We start from the raw sequence: 19344 nt of genomic DNA, 5'->3' as shown, positions 1-19344 counted from the left end.
ATCCCCATCTTAAATCAACTCATTCAATCTCCATCTTACATCAACTCATTCAATCCCCATCTTACATCAACTCATTCAATCCCCATCTTACATCAACTCATTCAATCTCCATCTTACATCAACTCATTCAATCCCCATCTTAAATCAACTCATTCAATCTCCATCTTACATCAACTCATTCAATCTCCATTTTACATCAACTCATTCAATCCCCATCTTAAATCAACTCATTCAATCCCCATCTTAAATCAACTCATTCAATCTCCATCTTACATCAACTCATTCAATCCCCATCTTACATCAACTACTTCAATCTCCATCTTAAATCAACTCATTCAATCTCCATCTTACATCAACTCATTCAATCCCCATCTTACATCAACTCATTCAATCTCCATCTTACATCAACTCATTCAATCCCCATCTTAAATCAACTCATTCAATCCCCATCTTACATCAACTCATTCAATCTCCATCTTACATCAACTCATTCAATCCCCATCTTACATCAACTACTTCAATCTCCATCTTAAATCAACTCATTCAATCTCCATCTTACATCAACTCATTCAATCCCCATCTTACATCAACTCATTCACTCTCCATCTTAAATCAACTCATTCAATCTCCATCTTACATCAACTCATTCAATCCCCATCTTAAATCAACTCATTCACTCTCCATCTTAAATCAACTCATTCACTCTCCATCTTAAATCAACTCATTCAATCTCCATCTTACATCAACTCATTCAATCCCCATCTTACATCAACTCATTCACTCTCCATCTTAAATCAACTCATTCAATCTCCATCTTACATCAACTCATTGAATCTCCATCTTACATCAACTCATTCAATCCCCATCTTAAATCAACTCATTCAATCCCCATCTTACATCAACTCATTCAATCCCCATCTTAAATCAACTCATTCAATCTCCATCTTACATCAACTCATTCAATCTCCATCTTACATCAACTCATTCAATCCCCATCTTACATCAACTAATTCAATCCCCATCTTAAATCAACTCATTCAATCTCCATCTTACATCAACTCATTCAATCCCCATCTTAAATCAACTCATTCAATCTCCATCTTACATCAACTCATTCAATCCCCATCTTAAATCAACTCATTCAATCTCCATCTTACATCAACTCATTCAATCTCCATTTTACATCAACTCATTCAATCTCCATCTTACATCAACTCATTCAATCCCCATCTTACATCAACTCATTCAATCTCCATCTTACATCAACTCATTCAATCCCCATCTTACATCAACTCATTCAATCTCCATTTTACATCAACTCATTCAATCCCCATCTTACATCAACTACTTCAATCTCCATCTTAAATCAACTCATTCAATCTCCATCTTACATCAACTCATTCAATCTCCATCTTAAATCAGCTCATTCAATCTCCATCTTACATCAACTCATTCAATCCCCATCTTACATCAACTACTTCAATCTTCATCTTAAATCAACTCATTCAATCTCCATCTTACATCAACTAATTCAATCCCCATCATACATCAACTACTTCAATCTCCATCTTAAATCAACTCATTCAATCTCCATCTTACATCAACTCATTCAATCCCCATCTTAAATCAGCTCATTCAATCTCCATCTTACATCAACTCATTCAATCTCCATCTTACATCAACTCATTCAATCCCCATCTTAAATCAACTCATTCAATCTCCATCTTACATCAACTCATTCAATCTCCATCTTACATCAACTCATTCAATCCCCATCTTAAATCAACTCATTCAATCTCCATCTTACATCAACTCATTCAATCCCCATCTTAAATCAACTCATTCAATCTCCATCTTACATCAACTCATTCAATCTCCATTTTACATCAACTCATTCAATCTCCATCTTACATCAACTCATTCAATCCCCATCTTAAATCAACTCATTCACTCTCCATCTTACATCAACTCATTCAATCTCCATCTTACATCAACTCATTCAATCTCCATCTTACATCAACTACTTCAATCTCCATCTTAAATCAACTCATTCAATCTCCATCTTACATCAACTCATTCAATCTCCATCTTAAATCAACTCATTCAATCTCCATCTTACATCAACTCATTCAATCTCCATCTTACATCAACTCATTCAATCTCCATCTTACATCAACTACTTCAATCTCCATCTTAAATCAACTCATTCAATCTCCATCTTACATCAACTCATTCAATCTCCATCTTAAATCAACTCATTCAATCCCCATCTTACATCAACTCATTCAATCTCCATCTTACATCAACTCATTCAATCTCCATCTTACATCAACTCATTCAATCCCCATCTTACATCAACTCATTCACTCCCCATCTTACATCAACTCATTCAATCCCCATCTTAAATCAACTCATTCACTCTCCATCTTACATCAACTCATTCAATCTCCATCTTACATCAACTCATTCAATCTCCATCTTACATCAACTCATTCAATCTCCATCTTAAATCAACTCATTCAATCTCCATCTTAAATCAACTCATTCAATCCCCATCTTACATCAACTCATTCAATCTCCATCTTACATCAACTCATTCAATCTCCATCTTACATCAACTCATTCAATCCCCATCTTACATCAACTCATTCACTCCCCATCTTACATCAACTCATTCAATCCCCATCTTAAATCAACTCATTCAATCTCCATCTTACATCAACTCATTCAATCCCCATCTTCCATCAACTCATTCAATCTCCATCTTACATCAACTCATTCAATCTCCATTTTACATCAGCTCATTCAATCCCCATCTTAAATCAACTCATTCAATCCCCATCTTAAATCAACTCATTCAATCTCCATCTTACATCAACTCATTCAATCCCCATCTGAAATCAACTCATTCACTCTCCATCTTACATCAACTCATTCAATCTCCATCTTACATCAACTCATTCAATCCCCATCTTACATCAACTACTTCAATCTCCATCTTAAATCAACTCATTCAATCCCCATCTTACATCAACTCATTCACTCTCCATCTTAAATCAACTCATTCAATCTCCATCTTACATCAACTCATTCAATCCCCATCTTAAATCAACTCATTCACTCTCCATCTTAAATCAACTCATTAAATCTCCATCTTACATCAATTCATTCAATCTCCATCTTACATCAACTCATTGAATCTCCATCTTACATCAACTCATTCAATCCCCATCTTAAATCAACTCATTCAATCCCCATCTTACATCAACTCATTCAATCCCCATCTTAAATCAACTCATTCAATCTCCATCTTACATCAACTCATTCAATCTCCATCTTACATCAACTCATTCAATCCCCATCTTACATCAACTAATTCAATCCCCATCTTAAATCAACTCATTCAATCTCCATCTTACATCAACTCATTCAATCTCCATCTTACATCAACTCATTCAATCCCCATCTTAAATCAACTCATTCAATCTCCATCTTACATCAACTCATTCAATCCCCATCTTAAATCAACTCATTCAATCTCCATCTTACATCAACTCATTCAATCTCCATTTTACATCAACTCATTCAATCTCCATCTTACATCAACTCATTCAATCCCCATCTTAAATCAACTCATTCACTCTCCATCTTACATCAACTCATTCAATCTCCATCTTACATCAACTCATTCAATCCCCATCTTACATCAACTACTTCAATCTCCATCTTAAATCAACTCATTCAATCTCCATCTTACATCAACTCATTCAATCTCCATCTTAAATCAGCTCATTCAATCTCCATCTTACATCAACTCATTCAATCCCCATCTTACATCAACTACTTCAATCTTCATCTTAAATCAACTCATTCAATCTCCATCTTACATCAACTAATTCAATCCCCATCTTACATCAACTACTTCAATCTCCATCTTAAATCAACTCATTCAATCTCCATCTTACATCAACTCATTCAATCTCCATCTTAAATCAGCTCATTCAATCTCCATCTTACATCAACTCATTCAATCCCCATCTTACATCAACTCATTCAATCCCCATCTTACATCAACTCATTCAATCCCCATCTTACATCAACTCATTCAATCTCCATCTTACATCAACTCATTCAATCCCCATCTTAAATCAACTCATTCAATCTCCATCTTACATCAACTCATTCAATCTCCATTTTACATCAACTCATTCAATCCCCATCTTAAATCAACTCATTCAATCCCCATCTTAAATCAACTCATTCAATCTCCATCTTACATCAACTCATTCAATCCCCATCTGAAATCAACTCATTCACTCTCCATCTTACATCAACTCATTCAATCTCCATCTTACATCAACTCATTCAATCCCCATCTTAAATCAACTCATTCACTCTCCATCTTAAATCAACTCATTCAATCTCCATCTTACATCAACTCATTCAATCCCCATCTTAAATCAACTCATTCACTCTCCATCTTAAATCAACTCATTAAATCTCCATCTTACATCAATTCATTCAATCTCCATCTTACATCAACTCATTGAATCTCCATCTTACATCAACTCATTCAATCCCCATCTTAAATCAACTCATTCAATCCCCATCTTACATCAACTCATTCAATCCCCATCTTAAATCAACTCATTCAATCTCCATCTTACATCAACTCATTCAATCTCCATCTTACATCAACTCATTCAATCCCCATCTTACATCAACTAATTCAATCCCCATCTTAAATCAACTCATTCAATCTCCATCTTACATCAACTCATTCAATCTCCATCTTACATCAACTCATTCAATCCCCATCTTAAATCAACTCATTCAATCTCCATCTTACATCAACTCATTCAATCCCCATCTTAAATCAACTCATTCAATCTCCATCTTACATCAACTCATTCAATCTCCATTTTACATCAACTCATTCAATCTCCATCTTACATCAACTCATTCAATCCCCATCTTAAATCAACTCATTCACTCTCCATCTTAAATCAACTCATTCAATCTCCATCTTACATCAACTCATTCAATCCCCATCTTACATCAACTACTTCAATCTCCATCTTAAATCAACTCATTCAATCTCCATCTTACATCAACTCATTCAATCTCCATCTTAAATCAGCTCATTCAATCTCCATCTTACATCAACTCATTCAATCCCCATCTTACATCAACTACTTCAATCTTCATCTTAAATCAACTCATTCAATCTCCATCTTACATCAACTAATTAAATCCCCATCTTACATCAACTACTTCAATCTCCATCTTAAATCAACTCATTCAATCTCCATCTTACATCAACTCATTCAATCCCCATCTTAAATCAGCTCATTCAATCTCCATCTTACATCAACTCATTCAATCTCCATCTTACATCAACTCATTCAATCTCCATCTTACATCAACTCATTCAATCTCCATCTTACATCAACTCATTCAATCCCCATCTTAAATCAACTCATTCAATCTCCATCTTACATCAACTCATTCAATCTCCATCTTACATCAACTCATTCAATCCCCATCTTAAATCAAATCATTCAATCCCCATCTTACATCAACTCATTCAATCCCCATCTTAAATCAACTCATTCAATCTCCATCTTAAATCAACTCATTCAATCTCCATCTTACATCAACTCATTCAATCTCCATCTTACATCAACTCATTCAATCCCCATCTTACATCAACTCATTCAATCTCCATCTTACATCAACTCATTCAATCCCCATCTTAAATCAACTCATTCACTCTCCATCTTACATCAACTCATTCAATCTCCATCTTACATCAACTCATTCAATCCCCATCTTACATCAACTACTTCAATCTCCATCTTAAATCAACTCATTCAATCTCCATCTTACATCAACTCATTCAATCCCCATCTTACATCAACTCATTCAATCCCCATCTTACATCAACTCATTCACTCCCCATCTTACATCAACTCATTCAATCCCCATCTTAAATCAACTCATTCAATCTCCATCTTACATCAACTCATTCAATCCCCATCTTCCATCAACTCATTCAATCCCCATCTTACATCAACTCATTCAATCTCCATCTTACATCAACTCATTCAATCCCCATCTTAAATCAACTCATTCAATCTCCATCTTACATCAACTCATTCAATCTCCATTTTACATCAGCTCATTCAATCCCCATCTTAAATCAACTCATTCAATCCCCATCTTAAATCAACTCATTCAATCTCCATCTTACATCAACTCATTCAATCCCCATCTGAAATCAACTCATTCACTCTCCATCTTACATCAACTCATTCAATCTCCATCTTACATCAACTCATTCAATCCCCATCTTACATCAACTACTTCAATCTCCATCTTAAATCAACTCATTCAATCTCCATCTTACATCAACTCATTCAATCCCCATCTTACATCAACTCATTCAATCTCCATCTTACATCAACTCATTCAATCCCCATCTTAAATGAACTCATTCACTCTCCATCTTAAATCAACTCATTCAATCTCCATCTTACATCAACTCATTCAATCCCCATCTTAAATCAACTCATTCACTCTCCATCTTAAATCAACTCATTAAATCTCCATCTTACATCAATTCATTCAATCTCCATCTTACATCAACTCATTGAATCTCCATCTTACATCAACTCATTCAATCCCCATCTTAAATCAACTCATTCAATCCCCATCTTACATCAACTCATTCAATCCCCATCTTAAATCAACTCATTCAATCTCCATCTTACATCAACTCATTCAATCTCCATCTTACATCAACTCATTCAATCCCCATCTTACATCAACTAATTCAATCCCCATCTTAAATCAACTCATTCAATCTCCATCTTACATCAACTCATTCAATCTCCATCTTACATCAACTCATTCAATCCCCATCTTAAATCAACTCATTCAATCTCCATCTTACATCAACTCATTCAATCCCCATCTTAAATCAACTCATTCAATCTCCATCTTACATCAACTCATTCAATCTCCATTTTACATCAACTCATTCAATCTCCATCTTACATCAACTCATTCAATCCCCATCTTAAATCAACTCATTCACTCTCCATCTTAAATCAACTCATTCAATCTCCATCTTACATCAACTCATTCAATCCCCATCTTACATCAACTACTTCAATCTCCATCTTAAATCAACTCATTCAATCTCCATCTTACATCAACTCATTCAATCTCCATCTTAAATCAGCTCATTCAATCTCCATCTTACATCAACTCATTCAATCCGCATCTTACATCAACTACTTCAATCTTCATCTTAAATCAACTCATTCAATCTCCATCTTACATCAACTAATTCAATCCCCATCTTACATCAACTACTTCAATCTCCATCTTAAATCAACTCATTCAATCTCCATCTTACATCAACTCATTCAATCCCCATCTTAAATCAGCTCATTCAATCTCCATCTTACATCAACTCATTCAATCTCCATCTTAAATCAGCTCATTCAATCTCCATCTTACATCAACTCATTCAATCCCCATCTTACATCAACTCATTCAATCCCCATCTTACATCAACTCATTCAATCTCCATCTTACATCAACTCATTCAATCCCCATCTTAAATCAACTCATTCAATCTCCATCTTACATCAACTCATTCAATCTCCATTTTACATCAACTCATTCAATCCCCATCTTAAATCAACTCATTCAATCCCCATCTTAAATCAACTCATTCAATCTCCATCTTACATCAACTCATTCAATCCCCATCTGAAATCAACTCATTCACTCTCCATCTTACATCAACTCATTCAATCTCCATCTTACATCAACTCATTCAATCCCCATCTTACATCAACTACTTCAATCTCCATCTTAAATCAACTCATTCAATCTCCATCTTACATCAACTCATTCAATCCCCATCTTACATCAACTCATTCAATCTCCATCTTACATCAACTCATTCAATCCCCATCTTAAATCAACTCATTCACTCTCCATCTTAAATCAACTCATTCAATCTCCATCTTACATCAACTCATTCAATCCCCATCTTAAATCAACTCATTCACTCTCCATCTTAAATCAACTCATTAAATCTCCATCTTACATCAATTCATTCAATCTCCATCTTACATCAACTCATTGAATCTCCATCTTACATCAACTCATTCAATCCCCATCTTAAATCAACTCATTCAATCCCCATCTTACATCAACTCATTCAATCCCCATCTTAAATCAACTCATTCAATCTCCATCTTACATCAACTCATTCAATCTCCATCTTACATCAACTCATTCAATCCCCATCTTACATCAACTAATTCAATCCCCATCTTAAATCAACTCATTCAATCTCCATCTTACATCAACTCATTCAATCTCCATCTTACATCAACTCATTCAATCCCCATCTTAATACAACTCATTCAATCTCCATCTTACATCAACTCATTCAATCCCCATCTTACATCAACTCATTCAATCTCCATTTTACATCAACTCATTCAATCTCCATCTTACATCAACTCATTCAATCCCCATCTTAAATCAACTCATTCACTCTCCATCTTAAATCAACTCATTCAATCTCCATCTTACATCAACTCATTCAATCCCCATCTTACATCAACTACTTCAATCTCCATCTTAAATCAACTCATTCAATCTCCATCTTACATCAACTCATTCAATCTCCATCTTAAATCAGCTCATTCAATCTCCATCTTACATCAACTCATTCAATCCCCATCTTACATCAACTACTTCAATCTTCATCTTAAATCAACTCATTCAATCTCCATCTTACATCAACTAATTCAATCCCCATCTTACATCAACTACTTCAATCTCCATCTTAAATCAACTCATTCAATCTCCATCTTACATCAACTCATTCAATCCCCATCTTAAATCAGCTCATTCAATCTCCATCTTACATCAACTCATTCAATCTCCATCTTAAATCAGCTCATTCAATCTCCATCTTACATCAACTCATTCAATCTCCATCTTACATCAACTCATTCAATCCCCATCTTAAATCAACTCATTCAATCTCCATCTTACATCAACTCATTCAATCTCCATCTTACATCAACTCATTCAATCTCCATCTTACATCAACTCATTCAATCTCCATCTTACATCAACTCATTCAATCCCCATCTTACATCAACTCATTCAATCTCCATCTTACATCAACTCATTCAATCCCCATCTTAAATCAACTCATTCACTCTCCATCTTACATCAACTCATTCAATCTCCATCTTAAATCAGCTCATTCAATCTCCATCTTACATCAACTCATTCAATCTCCATCTTACATCAACTCATTCAATCCCCATCTTACATCAACTCATTCAATCTCCATCTTACATCAACTCATTCAATCTCCATCTTACATCAACTCATTCAATCCCCATCTTACATCAACTCATTCAATCTCCATCTTACATCAACTCATTCAATCCCCATCTTAAATCAACTCATTCACTCTCCATCTTACATCAACTCATTCAATCCCCATCTTACATCAACTACTTCAATCTCCATCTTAAATCAACTCATTCAATCTCCATCTTACATCAACTCATTCAATCCCCATCTTACATCAACTCATTCAATCTCCATCTTACATCAACTCATTCACTCCCCATCTTACATCAACTCATTCACTCCCCATCTTACATCAACTCATTCAATCCCCATCTTAAATCAACTCATTCAATCTCCATCTTACATCAACTCATTCAATCCCCATCTTACATCAACTCATTCAATCCCCATCTTACATCAACTCATTCAATCTCCATCTTACATCAACTCATTCAATCCCCATCTTAAATCAACTCATTCAATCTCCATCTTACATCAACTCATTCAATCTCCATTTTACATCAGCTCATTCAATCCCCATCTTAAATCAACTCATTCAATCCCCATCTTAAATCAACTCATTCAATCTCCATCTTACATCAACTCATTCAATCCCCATCTGAAATCAACTCATTCACTCTCCATCTTACATCAACTCATTCAATCTCCATCTTACATCAACTCATTCAATCCCCATCTGAAATCAACTCATTCACTCTCCATCTTACATCAACTCATTCAATCTCCATCTTACATCAACTCATTCAATCCCCATCTTAAATCAACTCATTCAATCTCCATCTTACATCAACTCATTCAATCCCCATCTGAAATCAACTCATTCACTCTCCATCTTACATCAACTCATTCACTCTCCATCTTACATCAACTCATTCAATCTCCATCTTACATCAACTACTTCAATCTCCATCTTAAATCAACTCATTCAATCTCCATCTTACATCAACTCATTCAATCCCCATCTTACATCAACTCATTCAATCTCCATCTTACATCAACTCATTCAATCCCCATCTTAAATCAACTCATTCACTCTCCATCTTAAATCAACTCATTCAATCTCCATCTTACATCAACTCATTCAATCCCCATCTTAAATCAACTCATTCACTCTCCATCTTAAATCAACTCATTAAATCTCCATCTTACATCAATTCATTCAATCTCCATCTTACATCAACTCATTGAATCTCCATCTTACATCAACTCATTCAATCCCCATCTTAAATCAACTCATTCAATCCCCATCTTACATCAACTCATTCAATCCCCATCTTAAATCAACTCATTCAATCTCCATCTTACATCAACTCATTCAATCTCCATCTTACATCAACTCATTCAATCCCCATCTTACATCAACTAATTCAATCCCCATCTTAAATCAACTCATTCAATCTCCATCTTACATCAACTCATTCAATCTCCATCTTACATCAACTCATTCAATCCCCATCTTAAATCAACTCATTCAATCTCCATCTTACATCAACTCATTCAATCTCCATTTTACATCAACTCATTCAATCTCCATCTTACATCAACTCATTCAATCCCCATCTTAAATCAACTCATTCACTCTCCATCTTAAATCAACTCATTCAATCTCCATCTTACATCAACTCATTCAATCCCCATCTTACATCAACTACTTCAATCTCCATCTTAAATCAACTCATTCAATCTCCATCTTACATCAACTCATTCAATCTCCATCTTAAATCAGCTCATTCAATCTCCATCTTACATCAACTCATTCAATCCCCATCTTACATCAACTACTTCAATCTTCATCTTAAATCAACTCATTCAATCTTCATCTTACATCAACTAATTCAATCCCCATCTTACATCAACTACTTCAATCTCCATCTTAAATCAACTCATTCAATCTCCATCTTACATCAACTCATTCAATCCCCATCTTAAATCAGCTCATTCAATCTCCATCTTACATCAACTCATTCAATCTCCATCTTAAATCAGCTCATTCAATCTCCATCTTACATCAACTCATTCAATCTCCATCTTACATCAACTCATTCAATCCCCATCTTAAATCAACTCATTCAATCTCCATCTTACATCAACTCATTCAATCTCCATCTTACATCAACTCATTCAATCCCCATCTTAAATCAACTCATTCAATCTCCATCTTACATCAACTCATTCAATCCCCATCTTAAATCAACTCATTCAATCTCCATCTTACATCAACTCATTCAATCTCCATTTTACATCAACTCATTCAATCTCCATCTTACATCAACTCATTCAATCTCCATCTTACATCAACTCATTCAATCTCCATCTTACATCAACTCATTCAATCCCCATCTTAAATCAACTCATTCTATCCCCATCTTACATCAACTCATTCAATCCCCATCTTAAATCAACTCATTCACTCTCCATCTTAAATCAACTCATTCAATCTCCATCTTACATCAACTCATTCAATCTCCATCTTACATCAACTCATTCAATCCCCATCTTACATCAACTCATTCAATCTCCATCTTACATCAACTCATTCAATCCCCATCTTACATCAACTCATTCAATCCCCATCTTAAATCAACTCATTCAATCTCCATCTTACATCAACTCATTCAATCTCCATCTTACATCAACTCATTCAATCCCCATCTTAAATCAACTCATTCAATCTCCATCTTACATCAACTCATTCAATCCCCATCTTAAATCAACTCATTCAATCTCCATCTTACATCAACTCATTCAATCTCCATCTTACATCAACTCATTCAATCCCCGTCTTACATCAACTCATTCAATCCCCATCTTACATCAACTAATTCAATCCCCATCTTAAATCAACTCATTCAATCTCCATCTTACATCAACTCATTCAATCTCCATCTTACATCAACTCATTCAATCCCCATCTTACATCAACTCATTCAATCCCCATCTTAAATCAACTCATTCAATCTCCATCTTACATCAACTCATTCAATCCCCATCTTAAATCAGCTCATTCAATCTCCATCTTAAATCAACTCATTCAATCCCCATCTTAAATCAGCTCATTCAATCTCCATCTTAAATCAACTCATTCAATCTCCATCTTACATCAACTCATTCAATCCCCATCTTAAATCAACTCATTCAATCCCCATCTTAAATCAACTCATTCAATCTCCATCTTACATCAACTCATTCAATCCCCATCTTAAATCAACTCATTCAATCTCCATCTTACATCAACTCATTCAATCTCCATTTTACATCAACTCATTCAATCTCCATCTTACATCAACTCATTCAATCCCCATCTTAAATCAACTCATTCACTCTCCATCTTAAATCAACTCATTCAATCCCCATCTTACATCAACTACTTCAATCTCCATCTTAAATCAACTCATTCAATCTCCATCTTACATCAACTCATTCAATCCCCATCTTACATCAACTACTTCAATCTTCATCTTAAATCAACTCATTCAATCTCCATCTTACATCAACTAATTCAATCCCCATCTTACATCAACTACTTCAATCTCCATCTTAAATCAACTCATTCAATCTCCATCTTACATCAACTCATTCAATCCCCATCTTAAATCAGCTCATTCAATCTCCATCTTACATCAACTCATTCAATCTCCATCTTAAATCAGCTCATTCAATCTCCATCTTACATCAACTCATTCAATCTCCATCTTACATCAACTCATTCAATCCCCATCTTAAATCAACTCATTCAATCTCCATCTTACATCAACTCATTCAATCCCCATCTTAAATCAACTCATTCAATCTCCATCTTACATCAACTCATTCAATCTCCATTTTACATCAACTCATTCAATCTCCATCTTACATCAACTCATTCAATCCCCATCTTAAATCAACTCATTCACTCTCCATCTTAAATCAACTCATTCAATCTCCATCTTACATCAACTCATTCAATCTCCATCTTACATCAACTCATTCAATCCCCATCTTACATCAACTCATTCAATCTCCATCTTACATCAACTCATTCAATCCCCATCTTACATCAACTCATTCAATCCCCATCTTAAATCAACTCATTCAATCTCCATCTTACATCAACTCATTCAATCTCCATCTTACATCAACTCATTCAATCTCCATCTTAAATCAACTCATTCAATCCCCATCTTAAATCAACTCATTCACTCTCCATCTTAAATCAACTCATTCAATCCCCATCTTACATCAACTCATTCAATCTCCATCTTAAATCAATTCATTCAATCTCCATCCTAAATCAACTCATTCAATCCCCATCTTAAATCAACTCATTCAATCTCCATCTTACATCAACTCATTCACTCCTCATCTTACATCAACTCATTCAATCCCCATCTTAAATCAACTCATTCAATCTCCATCTTACATCAACTCATTCACTCCCCATCTTACATCAACTCATTCAATCCCCATCTTAAATCAACTCATTCAATCTCCATCTTACATCAACTCATTCAATCCCCATCTTACATCAACTCATTCAATCTCCATCTTACATCAACTCATTCAATCCCCATCTTAAATCAACTCATTCAATCTCCATCTTGCATCAACTCATTCAATCCCCACCTTACATCAACTCATTCAATCTCCACCATCCTCATCTTAATCCACACAAAGTCTCGATCACCTGTCACCCCAATCCTTGCCAACCTCCAATGGCTTCCCCTCACAGCATCAGCTTCAAATCCCTCATCCCTCATCTACAATGCCCCCGTGGTCTCACTCCTCCCTGTCTCTCCAACCTCTGCAATCAGCCTTAAAGGAGAGGACAGACCACGTAAAACACAGAACCTTCGCAGCATTGTGCCATTTGTGACAAAGAGCTGCCATCATTTCCTCCAGCTTACCATGAGCGGTGCCAGGGGACAGCTAGTTTTGTTTGAAAAGATTCAGTACAGCTTCTAACAGGCAGTGAAAGGATTATTTCTTTCTTGTGTCTTTGGTATTGACTTCATACCCCCTTGTGTGGTTTTCTAGGGTGCAGGGACAGATGACAAGACATTGACCAGGATCATGGTGTCCAGGAGTGAAATAGACCTGCTGAACATCAGGCACGAGTTCAAGCAGATGTACGACATGTGTCTCTACTCCTTTATAGAGGTAAGTGTCCAACCTCAACTCATCTTCAGAAATGTCAGTGTGAAGCTCCCCTGGGAGCTCTTGGAGTTCATCCAATGAGTAGCTCAATCATACGGACCAGGGTGAGATGAAGACAGGACTGGGTGTCACCCATCACCCACTGTGCTCGCTGACCTACATTGGCTCCCGGTCCAGCAACACCACGAATTTCAAATTCTCATCTTCGTGTTCAAATCCCTTCATGATACCGAGCCACATAAGGAGATATTAGGACAGGTGACCAAAAGCTTGGTCAAAGAGGTAGGTTTTAAGGAGCGTCTTATAGGAGGAGAGAGAGATAGAGAGGCGGAGAGGTTTAGGGAGTGAATTCCAGAGCTTAGGGCCTAGGCAGCTGAAGGCACGGCCGCCAGTGGTGGAGCGATTAAAATCGAGGGGTGCGCAAGAGGGAAGAATTGGAGGAGCGCAGAGATCTCGGAGGGTTGCGGGGCTGGAGGAGGCTACAGAGATAGGGAGGGGCGAGGCCATGGAAGGATTTGAAAACAAGAATGAGAATTTTAAAATCGAGGCGTTGCCAGACCGGGAACAAAAGATGAACAAACTGTGAGGGGTCAGTAAAATGGTTCCCGGAGATATTTGCAATGAGCTCGTTAACTGGATTGAATGAAATTCCTCTCTGTGATACTGTAACTCGTTCATTGACCCATTTAAAATGACCAGATTCGTTAAACTGCAAAGGGATCTCGTACAAACTTACTCATTTCATGTATTGCTGGGATCACCTTCGCACCCACTCCTGGAGATGAGGTACTGTATGAGATCGCAGTGGGAACTCAATATCAATAGTTGGAGAGATTAGAGGAGCTGGGATTGTTCTCCTTCGAGCCGAGAAGGTTAAGGGGAGATTTAATAGAGGTGTTCAAAATCATGAGGGGTTTTGATAGAGTAAATAAGGAGAAACTGTTTCCAGCGGCAGGAGGGTCGGTAACCAGAGGACACAGATTTGAGATAATTGGCAAAAGAACCAAAGGGGAGATGAGGAGAAATTTTTTTTATGCAGCGAGTTGTTATGATCTGGAATGCGCTGCCTGAAAGGGCGGTGGAAGCAGATTCAATAATAACTTTCAACAGGGAATTACATAGAACATACAGCACAGAAACAGGCCATTCGGCCCAACTGGTCCATGCCGGTGTTTATGCTCCAGATGAGCCTCCTCCCACTTTACTCCATCTCACCCTCTCAGCATATCCTTCTATTCCTTTCTCCCTCATGTGTTTATCGAGCTTCCCCTTAAATGTATCTATACTATTCGCCTCAACTACTCCTTGTGGTAGCGAGTTCCACATTCTCACCACTCTCTGAGTAAAGAAGTTTCTCCTGAATTCCCTATTGGATTTATTAGTGACTATCTTATATTTATGGCCCCCTAGGTTTGGACTTCCCCACAAGTGGAAACATCTTCTCTACGTCTGCCCCACCAAACCCGTTCATTATCTTAAATTCTAGAGAAAAGAGCCCCATCCTGTTCGGTCTTTCCTGATAATTCTAACCTTTCAGTTCTGATATCATCCTTGTAAATCTTTATTGCCCTTTATTCAGTGCCTCTATATCCTTTTTTCGAATATGGAGACCAGAACTGTGCAGAGTACAGAATTGGATATACACCTGAAAAGCAAAAAATTTGCAGGGCTGCGGAGAAAGAGCAAGGGGGAGTGGGACCAATTCGAAGAGCTCTTTCCAAAGAGCTGGCACAGGCACGATGGGCCGAATGGCCTCCTCCTGAGCTGTAATGATTCTGTGTCGACCTCTGTCGGAATTGCGCGAACCTCCATAGGCTGCGTGAAGAAAACAACTGAAATTTGTGTTTGTTTCCAGGGAGACGCTTCGGGGGACTACAGCAAGGTCCTACTGGCGCTGTGCGGTGGAGAGGACTAGAAGATCCTGTTGGCCCACGATTGTGGTGTCCTCTACCTTCGGAGAGACACGAGGGGCAGAGGTCGTCAGGCTCCACCGCTGACGCAGGGCCTCACTGGACGTGAACGCGGGTCAGGGAGGGATTGTCATTCCGATTCTATGCTCACCCCCACCCCGTGTTTGCGTCTAACAAAGCTCTGAGACGGGAGTTGAGCGTGGCAGTCCTTAATGCCTTATGCGTCATTCTAGTGGTTCAAGTTATAAGAAATGAATGCAGCAAAAACATCACCCATAACTTCACAATCACCCAGCCGCCAGACGCCCACATTTCGCTGTCAGTGTCGAGCCCTGGGGGTAAACCATTGGCTGATTTGGGGTATCGTGGTTCAGATACACAATTGTGACTCGGCATCTCACACGGGGAGGTCTCCCTACCTGGACCCTCCGCAGACCGCCCCTCATTCAGGGCGACACGGCCTGCAACCTCACTCGCTCAAACTCCCCGCACGCCCATCACCTTTCACCCCCCCCCCCCGTCCTCCCCGAGCTCCACTGGCTCCCGATGGAACGGCGTCAAGATTCCCGTCCGAGCTTCCGGACGCCTCCGCGACCTCCCTGGGTGACCCCCAGCTGAGTACCCCCGCCCAGCCCCCTTTTCCCCCCCACCACCTTGCCCTCTAAATCTCTCCACCTTGCCGCCTCCCTCCCTGTTATCAAGAACCTCTCGCCTTGACCGGGCCCTCCGGCCTCCCAGCTTCCGCCATCGCTTGGCATCCACCGTCTCCCTCCTCCTCATGGCGCATTTTTTTGACATGTCCCTGAAAGCGAGGTCGAAACGCAAATTGCTTAAACGACCGGCTTCTGCTCGCTTCTCCTGGTCAGCCTTTCGCATTTTTGATTTCTACTCGCGAGGATGGAGGGATGGAAATCACAGGACTGTTCATTGTCTGGCCCCTTGTACCGACCCTCACCCCAGTCCTTGCAGAAAATATCCACCACAAAAACTCAACAGGAGCTCGGAAACTCCGTCGCAAGAAAAAACTATTCGAATGTCGCGTCTTTCTGTGGGATCCACACTTTTCATCCGTTACTTATTATCATTAAATAAATTTAAAACAGAAATAGACAGTTTCCTAGAAGTAAAGGGAATTAGGGGTTACGGGGAGCGGGCAGGAAATTGGACATGAATTTAGATTTGAGGTTAGGATCAGATCAGCCATGATCTTATTGAATGGCGGAGCAGGCTCGAGGGGCCGATTGGCCTACTCCTGCTCCTATTTCTTATGTTCTTATATCCAATTCGAAAAGAGGGGGAGATTCCTCATCTCGAGTTTCTCATTGTTCGCTCTCCCAGGCCCCCGGTAAAACTCAGCTCCATCTCGCTTTCCCCTCTCACCCTTCTCTCTAATTCAAGCTCCAACGATATTCCAGAGGCCTTGAGTCAAGGCCTCAAACACGGGCCGCTGCGGAGGGCCGTCGGGGAAGAGCCCTGCAGCCCCGCAAGTGGCCCCCTGAGCCGGGGAATTGAGTTCGGTTGGATTAGACAGCTTGGGACATATTATGGGATACCTGGAGCGGCCAACCCTCTCGAGCAAGGGTGGGCCGCGGGACGTGAACTCCATGCGCGATTGGCTCGTAACACGCGGCGGTGTCATTTCCTCTCTTTCCTTTCCGCTCCTCCCCCCCCCCCCCCTTCCATCAACACTTGTCTAGTGTAAGCTACTAATAGATAGAAGCTAACAGAAAATGTGGATGACTTACAATAGCAGGACAGGAAGGTCTGTCCATCAGTCCAGATACGTTAGACTTTGGCAGTGGTGCAAAATGGACGATCACGGATCGGCAGCCATGACAGAGGAGAGAATCAAGAGAGGTGTAAAAGGGGCTGTCGATTCGCTAAGGGCCCGTTTTGCGTTCCCTCCCTCCCCCGCCCTCCCAAGATCTACTTCACCCCGATTATCTCCCAGAGCAGGGAACTTCATTCCAATCCTGACTCGGGGAGCGGCCTCTCGTCACCGAGAATCGCCCTCTGGAGTACTGGTACGACACTTGCCAGTCTCAGCGGACGATTCCCTCCTGCATGCCCTCAGAGATCCTGCTTAACCCTTCTCGCGCTGCTCACGAGCTTCGCCTTGTTTTTCAAAAAAAAAAACAATTCCAATAAACTTGTGAAGGTCGAACTTTTCTCAGTCTTTTATTGTTCTTCGTGAAGTCAACAGATTAGAAAAAGTGGCTTTCAGGCCCTTATCGGAGCTGCCGCCTTTCGGGTGAGACGTTAAACCGAGGCCCAGTCTGCCTTCTCAGGTGGACGTAAAAAAAAAGATCCCACGGCCACTATTTCGGAGAAGAGCAGGGGAGTTCTCCCCGGAGTCCCGGGGCCAATATTTATCCCTCAACCAACATCACTAAAACAGATGATCTGGTCGTTTAGCTGTTCGTGGGATCTTGCTGTGCACAAATCGGCTGCCACGTTTCCTATACGTTACAACAGTGACTACACTTCAAAAGTTAGTCTTGGGGCGTCTTTCTTTCTTCTAGAAGGTTCACTCGGTTAATCCCGGGGATGAGGGGGTGGACATATGAGGAGAGGTTGAGTAGATTGGGACTCTACTCATTGGAGTTCAGAAGAATGAGAGGCGATCTTATTGAAACATATAAGATTGTGACGGGGCTTGATCGGGTGGATGCGGTAAGGATGTTCCCAAGGATGGGTGAAACTAGAACTAGGGGACATAATCTTAGAATAAGGGGCTGCTCTTTCAAAACTGAGATGAGGAGAAACTTCTTCACTCAGAGGGTAGTAGGTCTGTGGAATTTGCTGCCCCAGGAAGCTGTGGAAGCTACATCATTAAATAAATTTAAAACAGAAATAGACAGTTTCCTAGAAGTAAAGGGAA

At 39.0% G+C, this 19344-nt stretch overlaps 1 protein-coding gene across 1 annotated transcript in view; it reads left to right on the top strand.

Moving 5' to 3' along the window:
* The window catches only part of anxa6 (annexin A6), a 109815-nt gene extending 91188 nt beyond the window's left edge, over positions 1-18627 (top strand). The window contains exons 24-25 of the mRNA XM_067995994.1: positions 14434-14556; positions 16409-18627. Of these exons, the coding sequence (XP_067852095.1) occupies positions 14434-14556; positions 16409-16468 (183 nt within the window). The 3' untranslated portion in view covers positions 16469-18627. The remainder of the gene's footprint in view (positions 1-14433; positions 14557-16408) is intronic.
* Positions 18628-19344: the final 717 nt, after the last annotated feature.

This window comes from Heptranchias perlo, chromosome 14 (genome assembly GCF_035084215.1).
Source record: "Heptranchias perlo isolate sHepPer1 chromosome 14, sHepPer1.hap1, whole genome shotgun sequence".
Taxonomy (NCBI): Eukaryota; Metazoa; Chordata; class Chondrichthyes; order Hexanchiformes; family Hexanchidae; genus Heptranchias; species Heptranchias perlo.
This window is presented reverse-complemented; position numbering and strand designations above follow the sequence as displayed.